General features: G+C 37.9%; 1 protein-coding gene across 6 annotated transcripts in view; it reads right to left on the bottom strand.

The window, feature by feature from the left end:
- NOL4 (nucleolar protein 4) overlaps positions 1 to 27404 on the bottom strand; it is a gene marked incomplete at its 5' end in the record, with an annotated part of 192084 nt that overhangs the window by 10600 nt on the left and 154080 nt on the right. For 5 of the 6 annotated variants that reach the window (XM_082754281.1, XM_082754283.1, XM_082754280.1 and 2 more), the window contains 2 exons: positions 1813 to 1993; positions 26043 to 26156. In XM_082754281.1, coding sequence (XP_082610407.1) covers positions 1813 to 1993; positions 26043 to 26156 — 295 coding nt within the window. The remainder of the gene's footprint in view (positions 1 to 1812; positions 1994 to 26042; positions 26157 to 27404) is intronic. The other variant, XM_082754285.1, reaches the window with a different exon arrangement.

Genomic DNA, 27404 nt, shown 5'->3' with positions numbered 1-27404 from the left:
GCAGTACTATGCAGAGGAGTACAGTGCACTGCACAGTTACCCAGCTGCATTAGTCGTGCATCATTTGGTAGTTCTGGGATAACCACCGTTTGTGGTTACAAAACCCATCTTGAACATTAATCATGATGAAAGCACTAGAGTCCTCTGCATTAAAGATATGAAGAAAATGTTGCTTCTAATCAGAAAGCAAAACTAATTTGTGATGTCAAATTTGTACCTCATTTTCAAAAATTGAAGTTCATATTGAGGTGCCATAAAATACTTTTGCCTAAATCTTACAATCCACTAAAAAATAGAAGCTATGAAAATGTGTCCTGTTGCAAAAGGTTTGAAGGGAAGAACAAGGATACAAAAGAGTTGTGATTCCTTCACAGTTCAGGATTATGTAAAATGCAGCAATTCTGATGGCTTCTGCTGACAAACAAATCATATAGGAAGCTTAATCCTGCTCTTACTTGGATGGAAGAGCAAGCGCCAACTGTTTTCAGCAGGAACTGATTAGGACATTCTCTGACCACAGTGTAAAAGGCAATTTGAAAGTTCTTGTACATTTTTCCAGGAACAGAGATTTCCACGGCTGTCTTACTCTTATGAAAACATTTGATCAGAGATCATATTCAATATCTCAGATGTGTTTTTTGTGCACATGGAAACAATTGTAATCATCTCTTCACATCAAAGAATTTTGAAAACTAAAATATTTTCTTTTTTTTAAGCCTATAGAAAATTTTATGTAAGTCATTCACAGAGGTGAAGGTCACCAGTACGCCATATACCACTAATGCTTCGCAGGCTGCAGCCCTGGTAACATTCTGAAAATTGCTTAGCATGTTGAAAATTGAGGCTGTAGATGAACAACTATTGTCTTGCCAAAGCCAGTCCATGTACCTGTAGCATCATACTCCTCAACCAGTGAGGAATCAGCCAGGACAACAACCCAGGGATTTCTCTGTCCTCTGAGACATTTTTTAAGTACTGTTCTTGGAGGCAAGAGTCCCTCAGTTTTCCAGAGTAATCACTTTTCTCTGACAGACAGACAATAATACTCTTCTTATCGGAATAGGTAAACCATTTCCTTTGCTCTGAATTTGTGTGAAATCAGTAAGGGGGACCATTTCAAACAAATGTTACAATTAACATACATTTGTTTGTTTGCTAATATAAGAAAGGACTATTGTTTAAACAAATGATCCTGTTTCTTTATGAGGTGTTTATTTTTGTGTTGTTTTGTTTTGTTTTCAGATGGGCATATAACCTCATGGTGACACATAATTACTTGCACCATTTTTTAGCATAGGGTAGAAATAGATGTGCTGATTTCTCATTTAACACTTGTCATGCCAGATCCTTATCTGCAGTAAATTAAAGCATCCAGAGAGACCACATGAGAAATCCAGGCCAATTCGTTTATTTCACAAAATATGGAGCTCAGTGTTTTCAAACTCCAGTCACAAAGATACTAATGGCTTCCTTTTGTGATCAGTATAGGAGATGACAATAATAACAGGGTATGTCCCCATAAAGTCATACAAATCTGATGAAGATCTAACCCAGCATTTTTATTTATTTTTTTACTCTTTGCTAGGGACTTCAGGTTTAGTCTCACCCTATTGTGAATTAGTCCCTTGAAACCGAAATGAGACTAGCATGCAGTGAACAAGCATTTTGCTCAGCAGTCGCTGTTTGCAGGATTGTGTCCCTGCTCATTATCTGATAATATCAAACCCCTCGGACTAGCTTTCTGTACAGCAGGGGAAATGTACACATGAACACATATATACACAGGCATATTTTGTAAGGAAGGAAACTCACCACTGCTAGAAGCATCGTTGAGATTTAGCAGCCCACCTCCGAGCCCTCTGTAACTATGGTAACTGTAGGTCCCATTTCCATTGATGTACAACACCTCCTGTGTGCTGGAAACAGCTGATGTTGAGTAAGTGACCTGGGCTGGCTCCTGTTTGTACTGTTTGTCAGCTGGAGCAGCCTCATCCTGAAAAAACAATGAAAGGTTTTGAATTATTGTTACATTTTATCTTGCATGAGAGGGTCTTTTCCATTGTTAAGACTTCCTATCCATTGCTTTCACAAAATTTTAGTACATGTCAATCAAGCACATACGTGTCTCTCATAGAATATCAGCTGAACAAATACAATGTAAAAAAAAAAAAAAACAATAAAAGATGTTTCCCGCAAATATGAGACATTTATTTATTTATTTATTTTTGTGCACCACTAGCCAATAATACTGTTTCTCAATGGGGAAAAGGCATCCTCTCATCCTGAAGAGCTCACAGTCTCCTGCAAAATCCAACTCTTTGTTGGCATGGAAAAGGATAGAAAGAAGCCATTATTTTCTGATGATGGGTGTGACTCTTCTGAGTCAAAAAAACATCTCTTTCTTGATAAAACAATACAGAATGCACCAACTCCTTTTCTTGATGTATCAGCCTCAAAAATGACAGAAGGAATGGAGAAACAGAATACAACCACATTTCCTATGTTTGCAGGGGGCTGAATGAGCAACCATCCATATAAGGACAGTCCTTACCACACAAGTGGTAAGGATGTCTCTACAAACGTGGTTTGAAAGTATTTGTAGTCTCATGTATAAACAGCGACTCTTTGTACACCATGAGTTCTTCTCATGCTCCCTATTTACTTCTTAGATGATTGTGTAATATCAAACAGGATTTAGCACAATGGCCCCACAACTTTCCCCTATAGAAAATCACATTTCAGAAGTGTATATCTCTTCATCTATGATTGCTGCATCTACTGCTGAGAGCACCACGCCTCCACTCATGATCACAGAATGCCCCAGTAACAACTTCACTTATGACACTGGGGGGCAGAAAGCATTGAAAAAAGATTTAATGTGGTTTAGTATTTGGAAACAAGGAAAACAATCAGTGCATGACTGCTCAACCCACTGCGGGGATTTGAGTGCCAAAATTTCTCAGAATTTCTGATTTAGCTTGCAATTGAATTTGAACTTCTTTGTTTCTCTTGAACGTGTAGACTTTTTTTTTTTTTTTTAGTAGGCCTGACTATTATGTGATGAAAATATATGTCAATAGTTTCAAATAAAATAGTTGTATGGATCATCAGTATTTATAAAATACAAGTAAGATTTTTTCAAAGACATTTTCAAAGTAGTCAACTGAACAATGATTTTTTAGTATCATCTCCCTTTTTTGTAAGATTCTGTATTACCTCTTTATTGTTGCTAAATATACCCAAGTTACAAAAAATTATAAAATATTACAAACCTTTATATATATATAAATAATAACAATACATATACCAACACAGAAGGATCAAAGAGTTCAAATAGTGCCCAGACTGTGTCAAATTAAACGTTTGTGAAGTAGTTTTCCTGTTACCATTAGTCAGTCCCATCTCTCAAATAAGATGCCACCAACTTTTCTGAGATGAAGATATCCCTTTCTCTTTTATTGGCTAAAAAGACTCGGGCTCAACTGAGATGACTCATGAAATGGAACATATATTATTAACAGAAACTTTTAATATTTAATACAGAATAGTGAGCCACCAGATAATTAATTCCATAAACAATCAGAATGGGGTCTGTTGAGCACTAATATGAGTGGAAGCTAAGCTCTGCATTTTTAAGAGAGATAGCCAAAGTGGTCTCCTATGTATTTTCTTAAACAATAATAGACTTAAACAAAGAGCCAAAATCGCAATGCCTTATTTTTTTTTTTTTTTTTTGGCCAGGAATTCAACTTTAACATTATTTACCTTTAATCTCCAAATGTCATTATAAAAGAAGAAGTATTATTTTCTATGAGAAAATATTTATAATCTATACAGTAAAGTTCTGCCTTCACAGCAAAGCTTAAATCATCATCCAAATCCTTGACTCTGTCAAGGCTGAGATGTCTTCTTATCTCCAAAACTAGATGACATTTCATGACGTAGACTCACTTGGGGCCTCATTTTATTGTCACAAAGATCAGCAAGGGATTTTCACCAAATTTATCAAGGACTGGACAGTGTTCAAAGGGTACAATGCAAAAAGGACTAACTCCCAGAAGCTGCCAAAATACTTAGCTGTATGTACACCAACTGCCCCATCTTTTGCAAGAAATGTACTGATGTCTCCAGAAGAATCACTGTACAGCCACATAGTGCCAGCCCATGGCTCAGCAGAGTATCTGAGGCCCTGTTTCCTTATTCAACTGTCTGGGATCCACAGATTTGCTGGGCCCCAGAGGCCCTCTAGCCATTGAAATGAAAACACATCAGTGAGTTTATTGCAGAGCTGGTGCACTGAGCTCATAGCAGAGCACAGCAGAGTTGGGCCAGAGGGCACAGCATGGATGCAGCACATTGATGTGTGCCAGCCTGGGTGCTGGAACATGTGGCTGAGGTAGGAGACCTGAGCTCCAGCTTCTTGTTGCAAGACACAATGAAGAGGGGTCAAATTTGGGATGCAAGGTCTTTGCTAGCTGTGGCGAGGAAGGGGCCTGAACTCAATGCTGCCATCTCCTAGCAACCAGGCTAAAAGCAAAATTGTGGTGGGAGTCATAGCTGAAGCTGTGCCACTCGCCGAGTGCAAAGAAATGCACAATTCATGGGCAGAGAGATAGCAAACAGAAAGGGAGCATGACTCAGTTCCCTTTCAGAAGCGTGCTTCCAGCCCTGCTCCCTTCCCTGTCAATAACTCTCATTCAGCATTTCCCTAGCACAAGCAGCTCTGAGACTGGGTGCCCAGGACTTTGTATCAAACCAGTCACAGCCCTGTGAAACACCATGGTGTGCCCTGTGGTGGGGCTTGGGGAGTAACCCTGGGGAAGGCGCTCCCTAGGGGAATGAAACGGGTTGAGCAGGATGCTGAGCATGGGACTGTTGGTTTTGCGTATGCTCTAGGTGCATACTTAGAGGAAGGTGCCTTCCTCTAAACATTGCATATATTTTTAAAAAGCGTGCCAATCACCTGTACTGAAATGTTGAATAGGGCACCATACATTTCAGACCTGAAATTTGGACCTTACCTAAGTGCTTAATTCAGTGCTTCAGGATGTATAAATGTAGAAGCAGGGTAGCATTTTGGACAACCTTTTTCTGAGCAGGCTCAGGTGTTAGCTATACCAGCAGGATGATGAACCATTAGCCTGGTAACAGAGGGGTTTAGGTGTCACCTCTCATACACTTCTCTGGGATTTAAGCATTTTTCAGGAATCTTATCTACTAAAAAGGCAAAAGTTTGTACTTTCTCCTTGTAGCCATGTTGATGATAAAGAAGCCAAGTTCTCTTTCTCTTGGGGAGGGAGAACATGAATATCATGTTCATTTTTGTATACCCAAGATTTATTCTGCACAGATTAACTCTCTTTCTTTTCATCTTAATTGCCTTTGCCTTTAAACTGTTGTAGAAATTAAACAGTGTTGTTCCAGAACTGAGATTTTTCAGTCATTCTGTGTTACTTGTTCAGCACTTTCTTCTGACAAATACTTTCCCCTTACATTACATTTGTATTAGAAAGGCTTAATAATTGATTTTAAGTTTGATTTTTATAAAACATTTAAATTCCATAATACTCAGCAACAATTAACTAACCTTTTATTAATATGTTTAACCTATCTAGAACACATATTGTTGCGATTCATAACAATTTTTAAAACCTTCCAAGTATTAACTAACCATTTTATAACTGTTTATAATTTACCTTTAATAAGGAGCATGAACAAGAAGCAGATAAAATATTTGTCCATCTAGAATTTGACTTACACCATCTTCATTTTGTATATGGCAATGGAAATAAGTCATCGTTCTAACAATATTTCTCTTCTGACTTTATTTTGGAGGAGAGGTAATTTAGGTCTTGAGCATACCATCTGGAAAATGATGGAAATCACAGAAATGCAAAAATACCTTTTAGGTACCAAAGCATGCTAAAGTGCAGTTATCTGTTCACTTGAAAAAGTGGCAGCATGAAGTACATACTGTGATCTACAACTTGGTATATATCAGCAATATCTATATTTTACTTTTGTGCCCAGGTCTGAACCAGGGGAACACAATTTATTATTATTATTATTATTATTATTATTATTATTATTATTATTATTATTATTATTATTATTTGCTTAACAGAGTAAATAGATGCATTTATTTATTTATTTATTTATCATGGTAGTGATTAAATAATCTACTAAAGACGGTATATAGTCAGAAAAGATTTAATGAACTATTACATAACCCATATACCAAGGAAACCCTACTCTGATGTATTCTGAGCAGCTAAGGAATAGTTTAAAAGAAATTACCCTCCACAGCAATGCAGATGCTAGTGCAGAATGTCACTTTTGTGCTACAAAGAGCAAGACTCACTGGCAGCATCCCAGCCTCCCAGCCTATGCCAAAGGAGGTTATATAGGCATTTCTTTTCAAGAAATCTGTTCATTGTGGAAGCAACTCTAACAATGTCAAAGCTCCCGCCCCCCTTTTTTTTTCTTGTTCCCTATCTCCCTCACCACCAACAAAATAATAAAATAAAGTTATATCTTGTTAAAATAAGAAGCCCCAGAAAATCAATGCTGCTCAATGGGAATTTTGTTCCCATATATAGAGAAACATCAGAAATTCTGTGCACTCCCATCAAGAACAAACATTGCTGTTGCCTTGGCTGTTGCTCCACTGTTATCAATAAGCACATAATCACATGGACAATGCTGTCTGACCAAAAAGCTAAAAAAACTACAAGAATATAAATGGTAATGTTCCAAATATGGCAGAAATGGTAACATGCATTTGACTTACTGCTTTCATGAAGCACATTGTCTACCAGATCAATAGATTAACAACTCCCAGAATACCAGCTTTTTAACTGCCCTATGTCAAGGTGATTTTTTTCCCACTCAGTTAGAAAAGAGAGAAACAAGGAAACACATTTTTGCCTCATGTTGCCTGACATTTCCTTTCTGAATATGCTAAAATGCCTAACGTGGATTGCTTTTTGTTCTTCTCAGTAAATGCTGCTCTTACAAGACGACTTTGAGGCTAGAAAAACTCAAATGCAGATTAGTCTTCAAACAGATAGGCAAGCCAGGGACCCTGTATTTGCATATAGTCCTCCATTTTTTCAGCGTAGGAAAATCAATTTATTCACGTGAAAAAAACAAAACAAAACAAAACAAAACATGCTTTCATGTGCTTTATTTTTTTTTTTTCCAACCTCAATAGCTTGTAGTGTGGCTTTAGAAGAAAGTAGATAATGCTTCATATATTTTTTCCCATTTGGGCCACACCAATTTATTTCTGTGATTTTTGATTCAAAAGTGAAATAAACAGAAATATGTGATAAAACTGTGCAGTACTTTTCAAAGCATACCCAATTAATCCTCACAATACTCATTAGATGGGACTTTTATCACTGTTTTTCAGATGGTGAGATTCTGGCAACAAAGGCAACCTTAAGCTAGCATTACCTACCATGGAAATGCTTGAGTTCTGCAAACATATCAACGTAAAGTACTTCTCTTTGTGTAACTTTTTTTTTTTTTTTTTTTTTTTTTTTTTTTAATAATGTGAAGAAACTCCAAAGTTTAATCATGGGGACACCCTGCTGAATCTGCAGACGCTGTGGAGCTGGGAGCTCCCTGCACATCTCAGCTGCTGCACAGAGAAGCAGCTGGCAGGTGAAGAGGCCTTCAGCATCCATCTGCATGAAGCAGGGCATTTGAAGGAGGGTGAGCCATGGGATTCCCATGCTGGGTCTGTGGGGCGGCCTCTTCATGGAGATCCAGAGACAGCTCCTGTTTCCCCATCTCACGACATGATACCTTGTACGCTGTCTCTTCAAAATTGTTTCATACTGTGTCTTCCAAATGCCCAACTCCTCATCCCATCCTCCTTGTTTCTCCAGTTTCATTTTCTACCCTCATTCTCAGTTTCAGTCTTCTTGTTTTATAAAATCCTAATCACACCTTTTCAAACAAGTCTCTTGCTCCCTGATACCTGAGCAGCTTCAGCTACTCAAGTCCTTTCAGTTCCTAGTTTGTATTTCATCAGTGTCACATTCACTGATGGTCCCATCTGAGATTTTCTCTTCTTCCTGGGACTCCTTTCAGTCTCTTAGTCCTCTGTAGTGTCAAGACCAAACAGCATCCCAACCTTTTTATGAAATGGTAGATATATTTAAGAATCATACAACTCTTAAAGGACAAATTTTTCCTAATTCTTGAAAATGGATGGTTTTCTCTGAAAGAGTTCAATAGATGGGATACACAGAACAGTAAATATAACCCCTGGGGACTGAAGGTCATGAAGTTATTATCAAACTGCACACCTGGTACTATAATGGAAAGTGTCAGGTAATCTTAATAAATGATGGTACTACCAACGGCTTTGATAACATACATTGTTCTGACTGAACACCACAGCACCTTTTATTGGCTTTAAATGCATTAAATTAATTCTCTAGTCTTTGACACACCTTTTAATTTTATGACCAATATCCTGGAAGCCCAGACACCTAAACAGTATTTTGGCATATTGCAGTAGAGTAAATTTTCCTTCAACATGGCAATAAGGCTGTTGACTCACTGTACTTAGAAATGATGGAAATGACATTTCCATAATTGATGGATGTGTTTCTTTTAGTTTTGGTTTCCACTGCACATTCTCCCTGCCCTGAATTGTTGGGGTTTGTGTTGGGATTACTGTCCACTAAATAAAACCTGCTCAAGACTAGGAATCCCTGAATAAGATTTAAGACATACACAGTTCACTGAGTTTAAAATCCAAATGAAGCTTCATGGTAGTCCTTTGCATTGGCTGACCTTCATATTTAAAGTACTGAATATTTATAGTCCTTTAAAAGAACAACTTTTTTTTTTTTTTTTTTTTTTTTTTAAACACATAGGAGGTCCTTTTACAACTGTGATCTAAGCATGGAGGCAAAGAATGGCTTGTAGAAATAGGTAACACGTTTTCCTAGGCCACGAAAAGAACTTCTATGCCCAAAAGATGATCTATTAAAAGATATTACCTTTCCCAGAAGTCCTTATTTCTCTTATAGCACAACAAGGAAAAGACAGATGTTCAGTTAAGTCATCACAGTTTCAGAATGTACAATGAGAAAATTGCTGCTACAGGTTTCCAGACACAGGTATCCCAATCAATTTGTGTGAAGAAAAGTTAATTCATGTAACTTGTTTACTTTGTTGCATACCTCAAGACTATTTTGAGTAAAGTCCTAAAAAATTTCCAATCCACATATTTAGGTATTATTAATCCAAAAATAACATGTACCTGGAATTTCGATTTACAGCTGAAACCTGAAAATTGAATTGCCAGAATCTTTATAGTCTGTTTAGGAAAATATTTAAAACACCCTGTGTATGTGTTTTATCTGAGGGGCAAAGTTATTCTCCAATGATTTTCCAAGGCAGATACTTATGCTGAGTATTTCTCCACCTCTCAGGCTGGTCACAGTATTCTTTAAAATGATGAGTCCTGTAACCTGTTGTCCAAAATCATCATGACAGATAGATTCAAAAAAATTACTGTGCCTCTGGACAGATTCCTTCCACTTTAAATCTAGTCATCCTTCATAAAAGACATTCCAGATCTTTGTCAGAGGATAAAGCAATAGAATTATAGATGAGGTCTAAGCACAGCCAGAAGAGAGACTCCAGGGTTTTTCCCCAGAAGTAGTGAGAATAAATTTATGGCTAAAATCAAACACAAAGACAAGTCCAAACAATCTCACAGGACTCATGCCAGATATTCTTTATACTGGGAAGTGTTTTGACAATTCAGCAGTGGACTTACTGGTGAAATCAAGAGGACTCTAGTTGCTGTTCTCATGCATGCACCCTATTTCTTCTCTTGAAATGAACATCCTTCTATTTCCCATCCTCTGTATTCAAATCTAGATCATATTTTTCCTGTTTACTGCTTTCCTGAAAAAAAAAAAACTGTTTTCTTCAGGTAGTGAGGAAATATTGGATTAGTCTACTTAAGCTAAATCAGGTGTAATACAGAGTCCAGTTATGCACCTAAACCCCTTGTAATAGGAATGGAGATGTGGGAACTTGAAAAGCACCTATCAAAATGCTAAGCTGGCTGCCAAAAGTTCAAGGATCTCCAAACTGTCCCCCTGAAGCAGGCCTTACTTCAAAGACAGCAAAGCACCATGCTACAGTTGCAGATTAGAAGGGCAGTAGGTTCCTTTTGCTTTTAGTTTATTAACACTGGAATGAACTGCCAGCATCAGGGCTGTCACCAGGCATCAAAACTGACACAAGACAGTGTTTGACAAGAAATGAAAGCACGAGACTGACAAGAAAAAAGAAGAACAAAATAAAAAGGTGCTACTGTGTGGAAAAATCAACCTTAGTCTCCTTATTTCTGACAAAATGACACATTTTTTGTAGACTGGAATGGGTATATTAACCTATGTTATGTTAAATAACAGGTTACTGTTTTCGCACAGAAGCATTTGTCTGTGTTTTTTTCTACCACTGCTACTTCACCCACAGAACAGAAAACTTTTGGAAGAGGTGCTCAGACTGTTGCAAGGAATCATCAGAGAATCACTTTTATTGGAGCAATAGCAAAGCAGAGGGATCATTTTTCATAGCCTGTCAACTTTAGCCAGTTCATTATCCACTGTGATAGCAGAAGAGCAACGTGAGCTTTCAGAGGTCACCTGTGCTGCTGGTTGAGTGTGGAAGCATGGACAAGCTACTGTTATAGTTAGGTAACTGTGATTCAAAGTCAGTGGGGAAAGAGAAACTGGGTTCTTCTAAAGGATCAGGTCTCTCCCTGTTCATACTGAGAAGAATAGCTTTTTCCTTCTTCTACGGTGCTTGAGATAAACTCACTGTTCTTTAGTGAAGATCTGGGTAGCTGATTTTTTTCATATTCTTTCCCCTGGAAAGTGTCCTGCAAGTTTAATTTCCCTTTTGCCCCTGATGTTCTTGTCTTAGGCTGCAGTTAGCTTTCTTCATAAGATATTTGAGTATTTCCTGTTATATTAAGGAGGGAAATCTGAAACTTGGACATGGCCATTCTTTTATTTGTCTAGAGTGTTTTAATGTGTGAAAAAAATTAGTCAGCTAATGGTTTATCAGCTAACAGTATTAATTGGAAATGGCTCAACATATAAAACAGGGGCTTAGTGTATAGCACACTGCAGTGCATGCACAGCAATGACTTCCTCAGTTTAATTTTTAATAACATGTCCAGTGGTGACTAGCACCAGATTACAAACATTTACAAATATCTTAACAGGTGGAAATAGACTCGGCTTGATTACATAAACTGCACTAATGCCTTTGAGTTTTGGCACAACTCCTCTATGTTCACGGTGTATTTCACAAAATACTTATGACATTTATCATGGTGGAAGTCCCATCTGTTTCAGTTCAGATGAAGGTACCATGCAAAGAGCAGGAGAGCCCTCAGAACTACAATTTTCTGCTTTGTGGAGGAATATGAGAGAAGTGGAGGCATGTGGGGCTTTTGCTCTATCCCCATTTTACCAGCAGAGATAAGAGATTTGATAGGGCCCAGACCTCACAGATCTTTTTCTTCTCTTAGGACAGGCAGAAACAAAGGCAGATTCTCACTCTGTCCTGAAGAACAGCACAGCATGGATCTTGCCTTAGGCCTTATGATAAATTACCAATTTAGGTTTTGTTTTAACTGTTGACCTTGAAAATCACAATGTCCTTTACTCGAATCTCTGCATCAATTCTCAGCAAACATTTTCCTGGAAAGTAAAAGCAGTTTTCCATAGGAGACTCCATCACAAAGTCCTTCAGCCTGTCATGGAGGATAGGATTAGAAAGAATATGAAAGGATCTTTGCCTTCCTTGGGCCATCTCCCTCAATCTCACATCCTAAAATAGGTCAAGACATGGGACCAAGGAAGCAAGGCTTAAAGATCAAGCTCCTAAGAGACCTCATTTGGTAAGTGCCTAATCCCAAATGTGAAGCACCATGGTCCAGGATGCCCCTGCTAAAATGAAATTAACTGAAAATCTGAAGAAAATACAGGTAAAACTTCAGTGGAAATGAAGCACAGGTTTCTGAACAGAAAAAGAAATAATAATAATAATAAAAAAATATTAATACCCTTCTGCATATCTCCTAGAGTCCTTTCAAAGCCAAATTCTTTGCAGCAGCTAGCTCCTTGCAGAAGATGGCTACAGATCATTTTTGCTTATTCTCATTGACATGCAGTACAAACACAGAAGCCTGAATACCTGACCTTTCTTCCAAACAGAAACAACATACACCGCATGAAAACAATGTTATCTTTTGCTATCCCACAAGCACTTTTGCCTGCAGGTAATGGTGTTGAAGGAATCAATGTGCTACTGAAACTGATGTATGATGACAAAGATGTAGCAGTATTTGCTGCTGACCCAGAAGGATGCAAACTGGGAGAAATCCCTCCTTTGCAGCAAACTCTTCTCATTCAGAACAAGCCTTGCCATGCCTCAGGCAACTCCACTTTTATGATCACAATCAAGATTTTTTTCTGTGTTTTTCATACTTGTGTGTATTGTCCTCAAGAAATTACCTCAGTGACACCCTCCTGTAAGAAGTGACTTTTCCATTCCCCCTTGCCAACATGGCATTTTATGGAGATTATGATTGGCAGCATGTTCAGCCAGGATAGGTGAACATTACTTCACTCCGTGCAGGAGGACTGTGGCACCAGAGCACCAACAGAGAAGATTTTAAAACTCCTGAATCACATGTTGAGGGAACGTGCAGGGGAAAGTGTGTGGGAGTAGTGGAGCAATGCTAGTGCCAGCTTTGCAGATTTATTACTACAATATCATCACGGTCAGCATAATTAAACCTCCCACTATAGGTCCCCTTGTCTGGTGCATTACAACAGATATCACTCCCACCACTGACAGCATATTTTCTTGACACAAAACAGCTTTCCATACACCTGCTAGCTCTAGGGTATGGAAATGCAACTTCTGAAAAAGGTTTTATTGGAAAATTATGGAGTATGATTTGAACTTTTAGAGCTTTTTCCTATTTCTCTTCTGCCCTACACTTTCTTTTAATATTAGATATATTAGTCTTTGTGACAGGGGGAATGGACCAAAGCACTTTCTATTAAATCCTAAATGAAATTCTTCTTTATTTAGAAAGAGAAGTTGATAGCCTAGACATGAAGAGCTTGAAGTCACCACTGAATTAAGTTCCTCAGTTTCACCTAATTAAAAATATCTCTGTGTTCTGCCTTGAAAAGAAAAAACAACAACAACAACAACAACAAAAAACAACCCATAAAAAAAAAAAAGCCCTGGAGATTCCAGCATATTGCCATATTTACAGTATGGTGTCTCTTCCACAGGTAAATTCTAGTGGAAGTTACAAATAGTTGTCTTACAAAAACATTTTTCTTGTCTTAAAATAGAGAGTGAACAATTGCTTTCCTGTATGTATTTAATGACCGGTTCTTGTTTTCAACAGTAGGCTCGGATATTTTGAAGTGTTTTTCCCTGTGGTTGACACATTTGATTGGTAACTACTCCATTTCAAATCTTCCTTAAAACCTGTACCATATGTTTTTGAAAACCAAAATTCTTTCTATTAACTGAGTGCACAATGCCTTCTTTTAAAACACTGCCTCAGGTACATCTTGACTTTTACAGTTAAACAACAACAACAAAAAAGAAAATATCTTTTAAAAATTCAAGGTATCTTAATAAATAACAAAAAAACACTAACACCAAAAAAACAACCACCACACCCTGTCTCAAACTATTTAGTAGCAGGAAAATGTTTTGCTACTGAAGACCTACTCTAAATTTTTGACTGAACTTGGTGCATGTCCTTTGACTTTAGTTCTGTGTTTTAAAAGAAGATTCAGAAGATAAGAAGTGATGCTTTGGGGTATGGCCTTTGATTCCACAGTCATCAAACCACAGTTGGAAGAAACAAAGAAATGAACTTTGACCAGTCTTTGGAGGATGCACTGTCTGATTTGCTTCATTAATGGAGATAGTAAAACTGAAGCTTAATACGAAATACCATGAGTAATAAGCATGAAATTTGTGCACTGCAGTACAAATCTGTTCCCCAAATATTCTCATTTCAGGGGAAGATTCATCTGGCATGATGCCTGGGCTGCTGGCCACAGCCTGCCTGGCTGTCTTGCCCTGTTGCCCTGTGCCGAGCCTCTTTAGCATCTGGTGCTGCTCCCAGGCAATGTACTCAGTTCCTGCTCTCACAGCTTTTTTTTTTTTTTTTTTTTTTTTTTTTTTTTTTTAACCCTTGGAAAAATATGTTTCTAAATATAGTTTAGGGACATCAAGCCCATTGTTGAATTACAAACATGTTCCTGCTACCAAACAGAAGCAGTTTGTGCATACATTTCCCCATATATTTTCTGTGTGAAGAATTGCAGTGTTCTGAGGCATACAACTGAATCTATTGTGCAACTGATGCTTTGAATTTAGTAGTAATTTGTCATTGTTTGAAGTCTTCTAAATCTACTAATTCATTAAGCAAAACCAAAACACACTACCCTTCCCTTGAAAAATAAGGGTTTGTACATACACACTGGGTTTGCCCTGATTTCATTAAACTGGATCAAATTCTGTATGATAACAAGGATTTACTTCCAGAAAGATCAACCTCTCCCTGTGCTGTAAACAGGAGGGTGTGTGCAGTGAATTCATTAGCTAAACATGGAAAAGGAAAGGAAAAAAAAAAAAAAGGAAAGAAAAAGATTTTTTAATGTATTTATCTCTATCCTAGAAACATCAGACAGACTAGAAAAAGCTTCACATTTAATGTCATCTTGTCATGTGAAAGGGAGGGATAATTAAAAATCTCTGTATTCCTGGCTTTCAACACAGGGACAGGAAGAACAAAAGGGCTGACTCCAAACCCTGCATCTTTGGGCCTGAAGAGGAAATATTTATATCTACATTTCCACTGGCTTTTCCTCTTCTGTCTCCTTGGCAGGAGACAAATATAGAAGACACAAGGAAGACAACTGTTTCAGTCCCTGTTCATTTGCATTCTACCTGCAGTAGAAAAGTGAAAGGTTGTTTTAAAGTCACTGTCCAAAACCATCTTGACACTCCATTTCTGAGCTTTCGGTTTTACCAGCCTCCAAACCAGTAAACTGACATTGGCATTAACTTTACTTCATACAGCAGTTCTGTGTGTTTAAAATGTTCTCTGAAGTCAGCAGCCTGAAATTCAACGATATATGCTAAGCACGAAGAGCCTGGAAAAATAAAGCTTTTTCTAATTTAATGATCTCTGTATCGAGGTGAAAAATTACCTGCTCACCTTAAGTCCTCAGTGTAAATCCAAAGCATGAAATTATTTGCAATTGCATGCCTTGCACATTATTCCTTTCCAATACATGTAGCAAATTTAACGTAGGTCGTGCTGGAGTGTGGCAGGAGGGGATTGCCCTGTGATACTCAGCAGTCCCTTCCAGCTGCATCTGCTAATAGCACAACCATATCCAGCACTGCTGAAATCAGGAATTTTGCCACTGACTTGAAAGGCAGCAGAATTTAAAATTACAATGCATACTGCTTATTTTCTTCCCCTTGACAATATGGCCAATGCATTGTGGGTAGGAAGCTGAGTTTCCCAATACTGGTACATAATTTGATCTCTTGACAATAATTCACATGCAGCTAAATGGTGCCTGCATAACATTTTGTGCCTCAGTGGTTAAAGCATATCATTTGCAACCACAAAAGCAAACCATAGACCAACTCAGAAGTAAAATAATCATTAGGTGGGGAAATGATGGAAGTGCACAAGGCCTGAAATGCAAACTGGCATGTGAGTATCCAAGGACGGCACAGTCTCCTTACTGATAATTTTGAACACAGATAAAATAAGTATTGAAGTACAGAAATTAGTCCAGTCCTTACTAAATACCAAATCACAAGGAGATGCCTGAACACAAAATATTATTTATAAAGCTTTCATATGTTAAGAGTCATTGAACTCTGCAAGTTAAAGTGACTTTTGTCTTTTGTGTTTTTTAGGATTCCAGTTCCTATTTGGCTGCTTTATGTTAAGTGAACCACCCGTTTCCCTTTGCTCTTTTCTATTATCTAAGATGCTACAAGCGTCCCATTCTGAAGCAAAAATCACTCTGAGTTGAAATTTTTCAGGTCTTTTGGAAATAGACAGCAGAAAAAGACTTGACCCCATCCCTCATCCCTCTGCAGTGCTGACATTTCTGGTCAGCATGGATGAAGCATCTTTTCTTTCCCATCCTCCAGAGCAAATGAGGCTCCATGAAACCCAAGAAGAAGAGTACCCTCCTCCATCTCTTAAAAGGATGTATAGCTGACGTGCTCTTCCTGCATACTGAATAGCTGTGGCAAGGACTCAGTCTCCCTGAAATGAGACCACTTCCTCATGCTTGCTGAATTCGTGGCTTTCTGTCACAGAAACGCTGTCTTAAAGGGCATACTCCAGCTCTCCTCTAGGAGACATTTCTGCATAACTGCCTTTTCTGTAACCATTATTGTCCAATTTTGCCCTGGATATGAAAACAGACAATATAAATAACAGAACAAAGAGAGCATTTAAGAGTCCTACTATTTGTTTCTTCCTTCCTCTTAGGAGCTGCAGTATTCATTGATCAGGAAGGAGAACAACACACAGAGTGACACAAATGTATATCCTTCTTCCTTCTTTCCTGCTGTCTGAATTGTAATACAGGAAATAACTGCTCAGCATCAAGATTTAGAAGTCATGAATTAATGGCACAGCCGAAACACAAATTCTGTCCTCATATATAAAGGTTTAAAGGTCTTTTTTCCCCTCAATGCCAAAAACCAGAGAGAGTAATCCTGAAATGGAAGTCCATGCCCTCCCTGCAATTCAGGTTTTTAATTAGTTTCTTCCAAAACAGTTTTACAATTACCTGCAATTTGTCTACCAATAATTTCCTTCCCTCTTAATAGAGATACAAACTATTCCTGGTCTGTAACAGCCAGGTTTTTTTGTTGTTGTTAATAAAACTGTGCTTGAAGAGTCTTTTGTTAGGTCAACCCCCTTGTTACATATAGAGAAACAACACCAGAAAATGTATTGAGGCAGATCATTAACATCTCCTTACAAAGCTCAGTTTCTTGAAAAATGAACATTTAGGAATTAGATGTAAATGGAAGGAAACACAGTAGCTATGATCTCCAAGTGGCAGTATGTGTGTGCATTTATATTCTGATGTATTGTATTAGCACAGAACCTGCATCCAGTCTGCAACTGGCACTTGTATCAAGCTGCTCTATTCAGGTTGCTGCTATGACAACTATCCAGAGGCAAATGTCAGGTCAACTCCCAGCATATGTGTCTAGGCCATAATTGCATTGTCAGAAACCTAATAGCCACCTACTCCTACTCCTGTAACAGCTAAAAGCAATGTTGTTAAAATTACTAAATGTTGCAATAGTCTTAACCCCCTATTCATATGCTACTAAAGCATTGAAAAGTTTAGATTTGTCTTCCTTTTGTCCCCCAAACTAGAATAGGGAAGAAGAATGTGTTTAAAGGGCCTATTTACAAATTTATGCTCATTTATGTTTCAATGTAAACCTCTCATTACACTTTCTCTTCCTTGAGGGCTAGATATTATCTTTTGCTCCACCATGATGATTATAGATTATTGATATTTAATTTGCGTGGCTATAAATCACAGTGGGGGAGATCATAGCTGCCACCTTGCTGAGAAGTTTCTTCAAAACACTTTCAGTGTTTATCATGTTATCAGCTACATTCTAAAGAATTTCTTCATAACATAGTGCGTCACAGTGACTTGCTCTTATCAACATGAAGAGCTCAAATAATCAAAGATTCTTTTACTGAGTTTACCTTTTATAATTAAACTGGTAGCTTTCATAGGGCTCAGAAATATCACCTCACATTTATCCTAATCTTACTTATCCTAATTTAAAATATATTTTAACACACGCATATATATATATATATATATATATCATGTTTATATTGAGGGAACTTTTTGAGATACCTCATAGGGAAGGAAATAAAGAAAATGGAGATAAAGATGAAGAAAGTAATATTGTTGCAATTGCAAAGTTGTCTTGCAGCTATCTCCAAATATGATCTGATATGAAGAATTAAAGTCAGCATATAACTGATTTGTTCAGAGGAAGGGAAATTGTTTCCCATGTGCACATGGAGATGTACACATGGCTTAATAGCCTCATTGTATTACCTCTCATTTGCCTTGTAGGTAGTGATAAAGAATTGTTAAATTAAATCAAACTAAACCACTTGTGTGTTTTACAAGAAAAGTACTATTCCTTTTGCTCTGTGCACCAAAGGTACGAGGACATCACCTTTCATAGCCTATAAAGTTGTCTGACTTGTTATTTTCAGCTAGTGTCTGGAATGAAAGGAAACCATACTCTTTAGATTTAGTTTTTAAAAAATTAAAACACAGTAATTTTTTTCTTATCATGTATGTTCTATAAAGTAATGACTGTCAAGCATTCTGTGGAGAGCCTACTGTTTCAAAAAGCACAAGCTTCAGCTGAGAAATACCTTTGTTAGGATGGGAGATATGTAAGATAACTTATTTTCCTCTGAGCTTAAACTCTCTTTCATCTTAACTTGTAATTTGCTATGTAACTATAAAAGAATCATACATTGCATATCCTATTACCTAGGGCATAAGGATAAAAGTGTATGTAGCGCACTCCTTTAGATATCCAAAAAACTCTGCATGCTGTGGTAACCTTTCCATGACACTGCTCACTGAAATGGAGGTCAAAACTGCTAGAATAACATGGACTCTCCTCTTTGAGGAGAGAACCCAGTCCATTGGTTTTGCAGTCAAATGTGACTGCTATTCTAGCTACAAATACAATAATGAATTCTTAAGGGTCCAGATTCCTAACTACTACAAATCGCCAATGAAGCTACATCAGTTTTCTAAATGATCTGGCTATTTATCTATAAAGTCTATAAAAAGGCTCATACACTTCTAGAGGCAATGTTCTATGATTCGGTTGTTCTACTTTCTGCTATTTATCCTCCCTCCTTTTTCCCAGATGCTCACATTGTGTCTTGATCCCCAAAACCTTATTTCAGTTAGAGGGAAAATGCTCATTCATAAATTTTGCAGCATGACAGCACATGATAAAAATCAGTTCTAAGCGACAAAACAATGAAACATAAGGCATTTGTAATAATAATAATAATAATAATAATAATAATAATAATAATAATAATAATAATTAAAAAAAAAAAACTACCAACCAACCACTTGTGTCCCATAAAAGTAAAGACATTTTTTTCCTTGTATTGTTCTATTTGCTTTTCCAAAGGAAGATTTCAACTTTTCATCATCCCTAGGAAAAATAAAAGAGCAGGTGCTTCTCACATGCACATATTAATTTTCATAAACTCTTATTTGTTCTTTATTTACTCTTAGATCTTCCCTTGAAGAATTTTCCTTGGTCTTTTTAATTTCAGAAAGAATTGTAACAAGGCTAATCCACCTGCACTTTTTTTTTTTTTTTTTTTTTTTTCCACAGAGTATCTGTATTGTGTTTACATGGCAAGGGCTTGGTGCTAGGGTGCTGCAGAAGTGGCCTCTGTGAGCAGAGCCCAGCAGCTGCCCCATGTGAGATCAGAGCCAGCTCCAGCCAGCTCCAAAGGTACCTGCTGCTGGCCAGAGCTGGGCCAGGGAGCTATCCTGGGTGGGACTCTGAGATTTAAGAAAGGGAAAAAAACTGCTGTGCAACAGCAGCTGGGAGAGAGAGGGGTGAGAAGCAGCACTGTAGACCCCAAGGTCAGTGCAAGTGCTCTGGGCACACAGCAGCAGTTCCCCTGCGGCCTGTGGAGAGGCCCCTGGTGGAGCAGGCTGTCCCCCTGCAGCCCATGGGTCCCACATGGAACAGATCTCCACGCTGCAGCCCCCCCATGGGTGGAGGAGCCCCCGGTGGAGCAGGTGGATGTGGTCTGGAGGAGGCTGCAGCCCATGGAGAGCCCCCACAGCAGCAGGCCCCGGGCCGGAGCCGCAGCCTGTGGAGAGGAGCCCACGCAGGAGCAGAGGGTCTGGGGGGAGCTGCTGCCCACCTGTGGGGGACCCGTGCTGGAGCAGTTTGCTCCTGGGGGATGGATGGACCCCATGGTATGGAGCCATGTGGGAGCAGTGCTTGAAGAGCTGCTGCCTGTGGGCAGTCCCCGCAGGCTCAGTTTGGGAAGGACAGCATCCTGTAGGAGGGACCCCAGGGGGATCAGGGGCAGAGAAGTGAAGGAACAGTGGAGATGAAGCATCAGGGACTGACCACAACCCCCATTCCCCATTCCCCTGCACTGCTTGGGGAGAGGACGTAGAAGAGAGTGGATAGGGGGGGTGGTAGTTTTGCTAGTTTTAGTTTGCTTTTAATTTCTCACTGCTCTAAACTGTTAGTAATAGGCAATGGATTTTATTAATCTCCCTATGCTGAGTCTGTTTTGCCTGAGATGATAATTGTTGAGTGATCTCTCTTTCCTTATTTCAACCCACGAACCCTTTCCATTGTATTTTCTCCCACTTTCCCTTTGAAAAGGACAAGTAAGAGGACAGTTGTGTAGGAGTTCATCTGCCCAGCAAGGTAAAACCACCATAGTACCCTAGCCCAACACTGCTGTACACTGTCTTATGATGAGGTTTTATAAAAACTGCATCATGGAAGTAACTTTTCTGAAGAAGCAGAGACTGGCAATGGTTAAACTCTCAAAACAAAACTTCCATTTCTGTGACATGAAACAGAGCCACAGAGCTGAGGCCTCTACAGCAGCAGTACATAGAAGAAGCATCACAATCTCTATTCACTGCCCAGTACAGCAATGTCAGGATGACTTTGTTTCCAGGTTTTTCTATTTATTTAATCACTCTCCTTTTGCCCAACCAAGACAATAGAAAGCACAAGAAACCATAAGGATTCAGATAATGCCTCTTCTATTTCTGACTGAAGCATGTGATAAAAGGTCAATCCAGTTATTGTTTCTACATGTTTGATTAAATGTGATGTAAAAAAATAAAGCCCTCAAAATTCAAGACTGGAGTTACTGTTTTAGAATCTGGACTCTGCAGAGATGATATGGAGAACAACACAAAAGCTCCCTATTGCCTTTGCATCCTCATTCTTCATATGAATGGTGGAAAATCAACCAAATCCAGGCCAGTCTGTAGGCATTTCACATTTTGGCAGTAGCATCAGTAAGCCTCTACAAATTTCAATATATAAACCTATAAAATTAATGGAATGGAATTTAAATATTTTTAATATCAGGCAGAATTAAAAAGTGAAAGCAACAGAACTCTTCAGTCAAGTAATATATTTCAAATATGTAACTTCCAGCATGTAGGGTACAGGCCAATCAACAGAGCTTGATTTCAAGATAATGAAAATGCACTGAAGCTAAAGAGATCACTTGAGCAATATCTAACACAGCCAGGCAGCCAAAGCACTACAGTATGAGCTGGTAAACACATTTATATTCCTTATCCAGAAGTCTCAGAAACTGACAATGCTTTTACTGTTAGTTTCGAAAACTGTGGAAAGGTACTAATTTCCTTACAGACAAGATTACATTGTTTCCAATTATGAAATAAATGGTTGTTATGAAAAAAAAATAAAATAAAATTGACAATAAGTAACTGATGCCAGTGAGACCAGCTTCCATACCTTATTTTCAAAACTGGATTTTTGCAGGCAGAGTCTTTGAGCCCTTAAAATTTTCCATTGTTTTGACTTTTAAGCTGGTTATTTTTGCTGAGCAATAATTGAGGTATATTTTATTTCTTCAAATCACTATTACTGTAGACAAAGCCATATTTAGTTTGGAAAGTCATATTATTTTACTGGTGTACAGACTTGCCTTAGAGACCTACACACAGCATGCTCACAATTTCTTTTTACAAGACCATGTCATGCCAGGGAGAGGAGAAGAAACGAAGGAGAAGATGAAAGAAAAATAATAATAAAGAAAGAAAGGGATTTCAAGAAACTGATGAGGTTTTATCTTAATTTCAGGACTGGACATATGACTCGTTGTTCATAACACACAGACTCTAATCATCCTAGCACTGACTAGGTGTCCCTAAGCTATCTGAGTGAGGCAAAGAATGTGAAAGTAGGCTGACACCAACCACCTTTGCTGGTGGAGGTGGCACTGTTCAGTGGGGACACTGCAACTCTTTAAAACACATACCATTCACTCCACAGAACCCACAAGCCAGAGACAACATACCTGCAGCAGGCACTTTTCAGCAGCATAAATACATAGACATTTTCTGCATAGCTACAGGCAGGGACAGAGAATGAGAGAATAAACGTGTGAAAACATGAGTGAACACACAAGGCAGTGTGACCAGGACCTTCTGATATTCACCCTGTTTTTTAAAAGGATCTGGCTGATCAAATTACTGAGATTCCTTGGAAAGTCCTCCATCCATACGCATTAGGTTTTCTATCTATATCTGTAAATGTACATTTGCCACATTCTGAAAAATATATTTCAGAATATTACCCATAAAATATGTATGTATGTATGTTTGTACATCTTTGAAAGATGATGATGAGGATTCAAATTACATCTTGCTCTAAGGCAGATCTACCCCTCTAGAGGAAAAAATAAAAGGCAATCCTTCACTCTGCTGCATGCAATAACGCATCTTTAATGCAATACTTCCATTCATGTCTGAGGGGAAGTGCTGAATGAGTGCTCTTACCAGATCCTCTTAACAATCTACTTTACAGAACCATCAAATGTCTGTCCTCTGTTAGAAACTCTCTTGATAAAATTTATGAAATGGTAATTTTCATTATCTACATCTTTTTTCCCCTTTTCTCCTCCCAAACTTCCACTGAAGAGTCCTTAAAGCCTGAGTCCACCCCATTTGTTTAATGCTCAATATTAAAAATTTACACTTACAAAGCAAAATTAGAGCTATGTTAACAAGAAAATGAGTTTTTTGTTGGTTTGGTTTTGTTTTTAAATTTGTTTTTGTTTTTAAAGCTATGGAACAGTAAAAAAAAAAAAAAAACAAAAAAAAAAAACAAAAAAAAAAACAGGGTGAATTGAGTGAATTGAACCTTTGCAACCTTAGAATCATAGAATCAAGGAATCTTCAGGTTGGAAAAGACCTCCAAGATCATCTGGTCCAACCATCCCCCAACCAATAATATCACCCACTAAACCATGTCCTTAAGCACCACTTCCAACCTTTCCTTGAACACCCCTCAGGACAGTGATGCCACCACCTCCCTCGGCAACCCGCTCCAATGCCCAACTGTTCTTTCTGAGAAGAAGTATCTCCTCATTTCCAACCTGAACCTCCCCTGGTGCAACTTGAGGTCATTCCCTGTAGCACTATCACTAGTTACCTGTGAGAAGAGGCCAACCCCTAGCTCCCCACAACTTCCTTTCAGGTAGCTGTAGAGAGCAATAATGTCTCCCCTGAGCCTCCTCTTCCCCAGACTAAACAACCCCAGTTCCTTCATCTGCTCCTCACAGGACTTGTGTTCCAGGCCCTTCACCAGCTTTGTAGCCCTTCTCTAGACATGTTCCAGGACCTCAATGTCCTTGTAGTGAGGGGCCCAAAACTGGCCTTGAGGTGTGGCCTCACCAAAGCAGAGTACAGGGGGACTCTGGCCCTGCTGGCTGCACTATTCCTGATACAAGCCAGGATGCCGTTGGCCTTCTTGGCCACCTGGGCACACTGCTGGCTCATGTTCAGGCAACTATTGACCAACACCCCCAGATCCTTTTCCTCTGCACAACTTTCCAGCCACTCTGTCCCAAGCCTGTAGCATTGCATGGGATTGTTGTAACCAAAGAGCAGGAACTTTTTAAGAAAAAATCCACTGAAAAAGAATCCTTTGGAATATAAGTAAGAAAAGTGAATGAAATTTAAAAGTAAATAAAGATAAAAATAATAAAAGATGGATAGAGTCCTTTTACCTATAATGGACTGTCCCTGGATACAGGTCCACCTCCCACCTCAGCATGAGAACTGAACACAGTAGTTGGTTTTAAATACCCCAGTCAGATATATTCTGGAATGCTTTGTTCTCAATCTACTTTGTTAATATTATGTACTTGGAATAAATAATTACATTTCAATGGAACTGGGGCTAGAACCAAGGTTTTCTACTTCTTTAACAACTGTCCACTATTCCCCTCTTTAGGGTAAGTTTCTTAGTGTAGGCTTTATGGAGATAGCTAACACATTCACATTGTTTTTTTCCAGACAAAACTATTCAGCAAATTTATCCTGAATTCATAAATAGTTTTGCAAGTACCAAATCTACATCAACTGAACTAATTTACTGTTTACTGAACCAAATAGCTGGGACTATTTGCAACTGTCTCCACAATGTTCTTGTAACTCACTGACAAAAAGATGAAGGAACTGAAGAAAACAGACTCCACTGCATCTTCTTGTTAGGCAACTTTGCTACTTTAACATCACCTTTGAAAGAAAGATGATCAGTTTGGAGCCATGCTACTGACAAGTTTTGAATTCTGTAAGTAAAAGTAAAGAAACATCTTACCCCTCAATGAAAATCATTACCAAATCGTTCAGTGATAGTAGTACCACAAATAAAAGTAATAAAAATCCTATTAATACGCTTTCTGACTTCTGTCTACAGCTTTTTCAATGTGCTTGTTTCAACAGCTGACTCCTTGGAGAGTATTATGGGTTTATTATTTAAATCACTCAAAAACTCTGCTTTACCCTGTCTGCACTAAGGAGCCACTATTTTTGTAATTACTGGTCAGGTTAGTCTCCAGACAATGCAATGAAAGTAACTGCAATTTGTACAAGTCTTTTCTTAGTCTCCTTGGCAAGCATGTTGAGTTTGTAGTTTTCTTTTTTAATTGTTACTTGACAAATCAGAGAAAAATTGACAGCATATAAAACCTGCAGAACCTGAATGAATACTAAGCCACACTTAACATTACAATGCTTTGACATGTGGTTTGTAAATCTTAATGCAAATGTACAGCTTTAATGAAAATACTTTTTTTTTTTTTTTTTTTTAAAGAGCAGAAAAGCAATATCTCCTCTCAGCTCCTAAGTTAACAATAATCTAAATGTGGTATTAAATATCCTTTCTTTAGCTAGGGAATGACCTGAAAGGAGTCAATTCCACAAAACAAACAAACAAACAAACAAAAAGTTTATCTACCATGACTGAGCATGACTGAGACATATCTCAGAAACAACTGAGATATTACTAGAATTGAGCTTTTTGATAATCACAAAGAGAAATAAAGTCTAAAAGTTTTTTTCAATAAAAATGTTAGACATTCACTGTATCTTCAGAGCAACTAAATAATCAGTGTAAAATGAGCTACCAGTTTGGCTTTAAAATACTGAAAGAAAACATGTGATTCTTAGCAATTTAAAAACACTGAAATCCTAACACACAAAGTAACAGGTGCACAATCACATACAAAAATAAATATTTATACGAGGTTAAAAAACTCACTAGTAAGTCACCTGACAGCATTTATATATATATATATATATATCATAATAACTTTTCTGTTTTAGGCAAATAGGCATTTTCAAAAACATACACAATTTCACCTTACATTTATAAATACATACAAACATTTGAAAGAGATTATGTGCACAGCTAAACATTCTGACTCATGTATACAGGCACAGTTTCTAATATCTATGTAACATATATACTGCATGTTCTGTTACTTGTAAGTCTAGTAGGCAGATTGCACACTATGTCCTCAAAATCTATAACCATTAAAAATCAAGTATGTAACATTATTCAGATGGACTTTATAAATAAACTAGGCACCCTCATACAGCTTATGTAAATATATATAGACAAAGACATGCTGGCATATCATTTTAAGAACTACAGCTTTTGTATTTTCATTATCCTTGCTCGCAAGAAGTATATAAGGGATTGCACCACCCTTCTGCATGGTACCCAATGTAAATGAGTCCAGTGGATTTATAAATATGGATGTGGAAGACCCCCAAACAAAACAGTACCTGCTGTCTATCCAACCGCATCCTTTTTGCAGCATTTCTGCTTTCACTCTCACAGGCGGAAGCCAGGATACTCTCTGCAACTGCTGAAGTAAGGTGTGAGGGAATAGGTCGTGACTATGAAAGAGAAAAGAAACAGAAATTATTTCTAGCATAATCCACGATATCCTTATCAAAGCACACAAATATCATCACCTAGACAGGAAAGTCTGGTCATTGAAATGTAGCTTATAGCAACAAAACAGGGAAATGGAACTTGTAAAGATGAAAAATGAAACTAGTTAGATGTTAAAGCTGCAGCTGATCTGCGGATCCATGAGAAGCCCTTTCCCCCCACAGCTCTATTGTCCAGTGTGTTTAGTCTGGCTCATTATGCTGTACTTTGAACAGACAGTGGCATATTCTCCGCGTTCCAGCAGCACCCTGGCCGTCTGATTCTTGTTAAGAAAACTGAAAGGCTTTTTATCCTGTGCAGCATGTGACAGAGATGACTATTGGTTTTTTATAGTCATAAAAAAACAAACCAAAACAAAACAAAAAACCCTGAGTGATAGGACTGAAACATCACTCACAACATAACAGATTGTCAGAACATTTCAGAGTCTCAATCTGTAGTATATGAACATTTGCATTTCTTGCTGCAAAATGACTGATGTGATTAAAATGACTTTAAAAAAAAATAATCTGTTTTTCTCTTGATAATGCCAGCCTTCCAACAATGTAGATATTTTGTGGTTCAACTAGATATGGTTCATTTTTCTCATAAAAAACCTTCCATTATGAATTTCACAGCATTTACATGCTTTTGGTTAAAGGTGCAATGAAGCAGAAAAACAAAACAAAACAAAAAAAAGATGTATTTTATATAATATGATATATTTTTTAGTCTGCTGTCAGTTATGAATTTCAATATGGTCTTCCCCACACATTCATTGAGAAGACTATTTACACATCTTTTTTCCTAATTACATACCAAACAATCTGGGAGATGAAGCTCACAATATTAAACTAGTCTTATTCTTTAGTATACAAAGATATATTAGAACTATCTGGAAAATAAAGAAAATCGGTACAACATCACAGATACAGTTATGTACACATATATAAGCACACTCCAGAGACCGCAATTTATTAGACCATGTTCTGAACTTCCATAAATTTTCAAAGCTTCATTGAACTCAAAAGAACTGTGTGACTTTACAGCTACTGAGAAACTGGCTGTATACATGGAGCTTTTTTTTTTTCTTCTTCTTCTGTTGTTTTGTTTTTGACTGGGCGGGGCTCTGTGTGTGTGTTTTTTTAGTGTTGTTTGTTTGATTTCCTTTTCTTATTCCCCAAAACATAATTGTGAACCTGTTGAGAAAT

The sequence above is a fragment of the Aythya marila genome (genome assembly GCF_965140915.1).
Source record: "Aythya marila genome assembly, chromosome: 2".
NCBI lineage: Eukaryota > Metazoa > Chordata > Aves > Anseriformes > Anatidae > Aythya > Aythya marila.
Note: the sequence above shows the minus strand (reverse complement) of the source record. Positions and strands in the feature narration are given on the sequence as shown.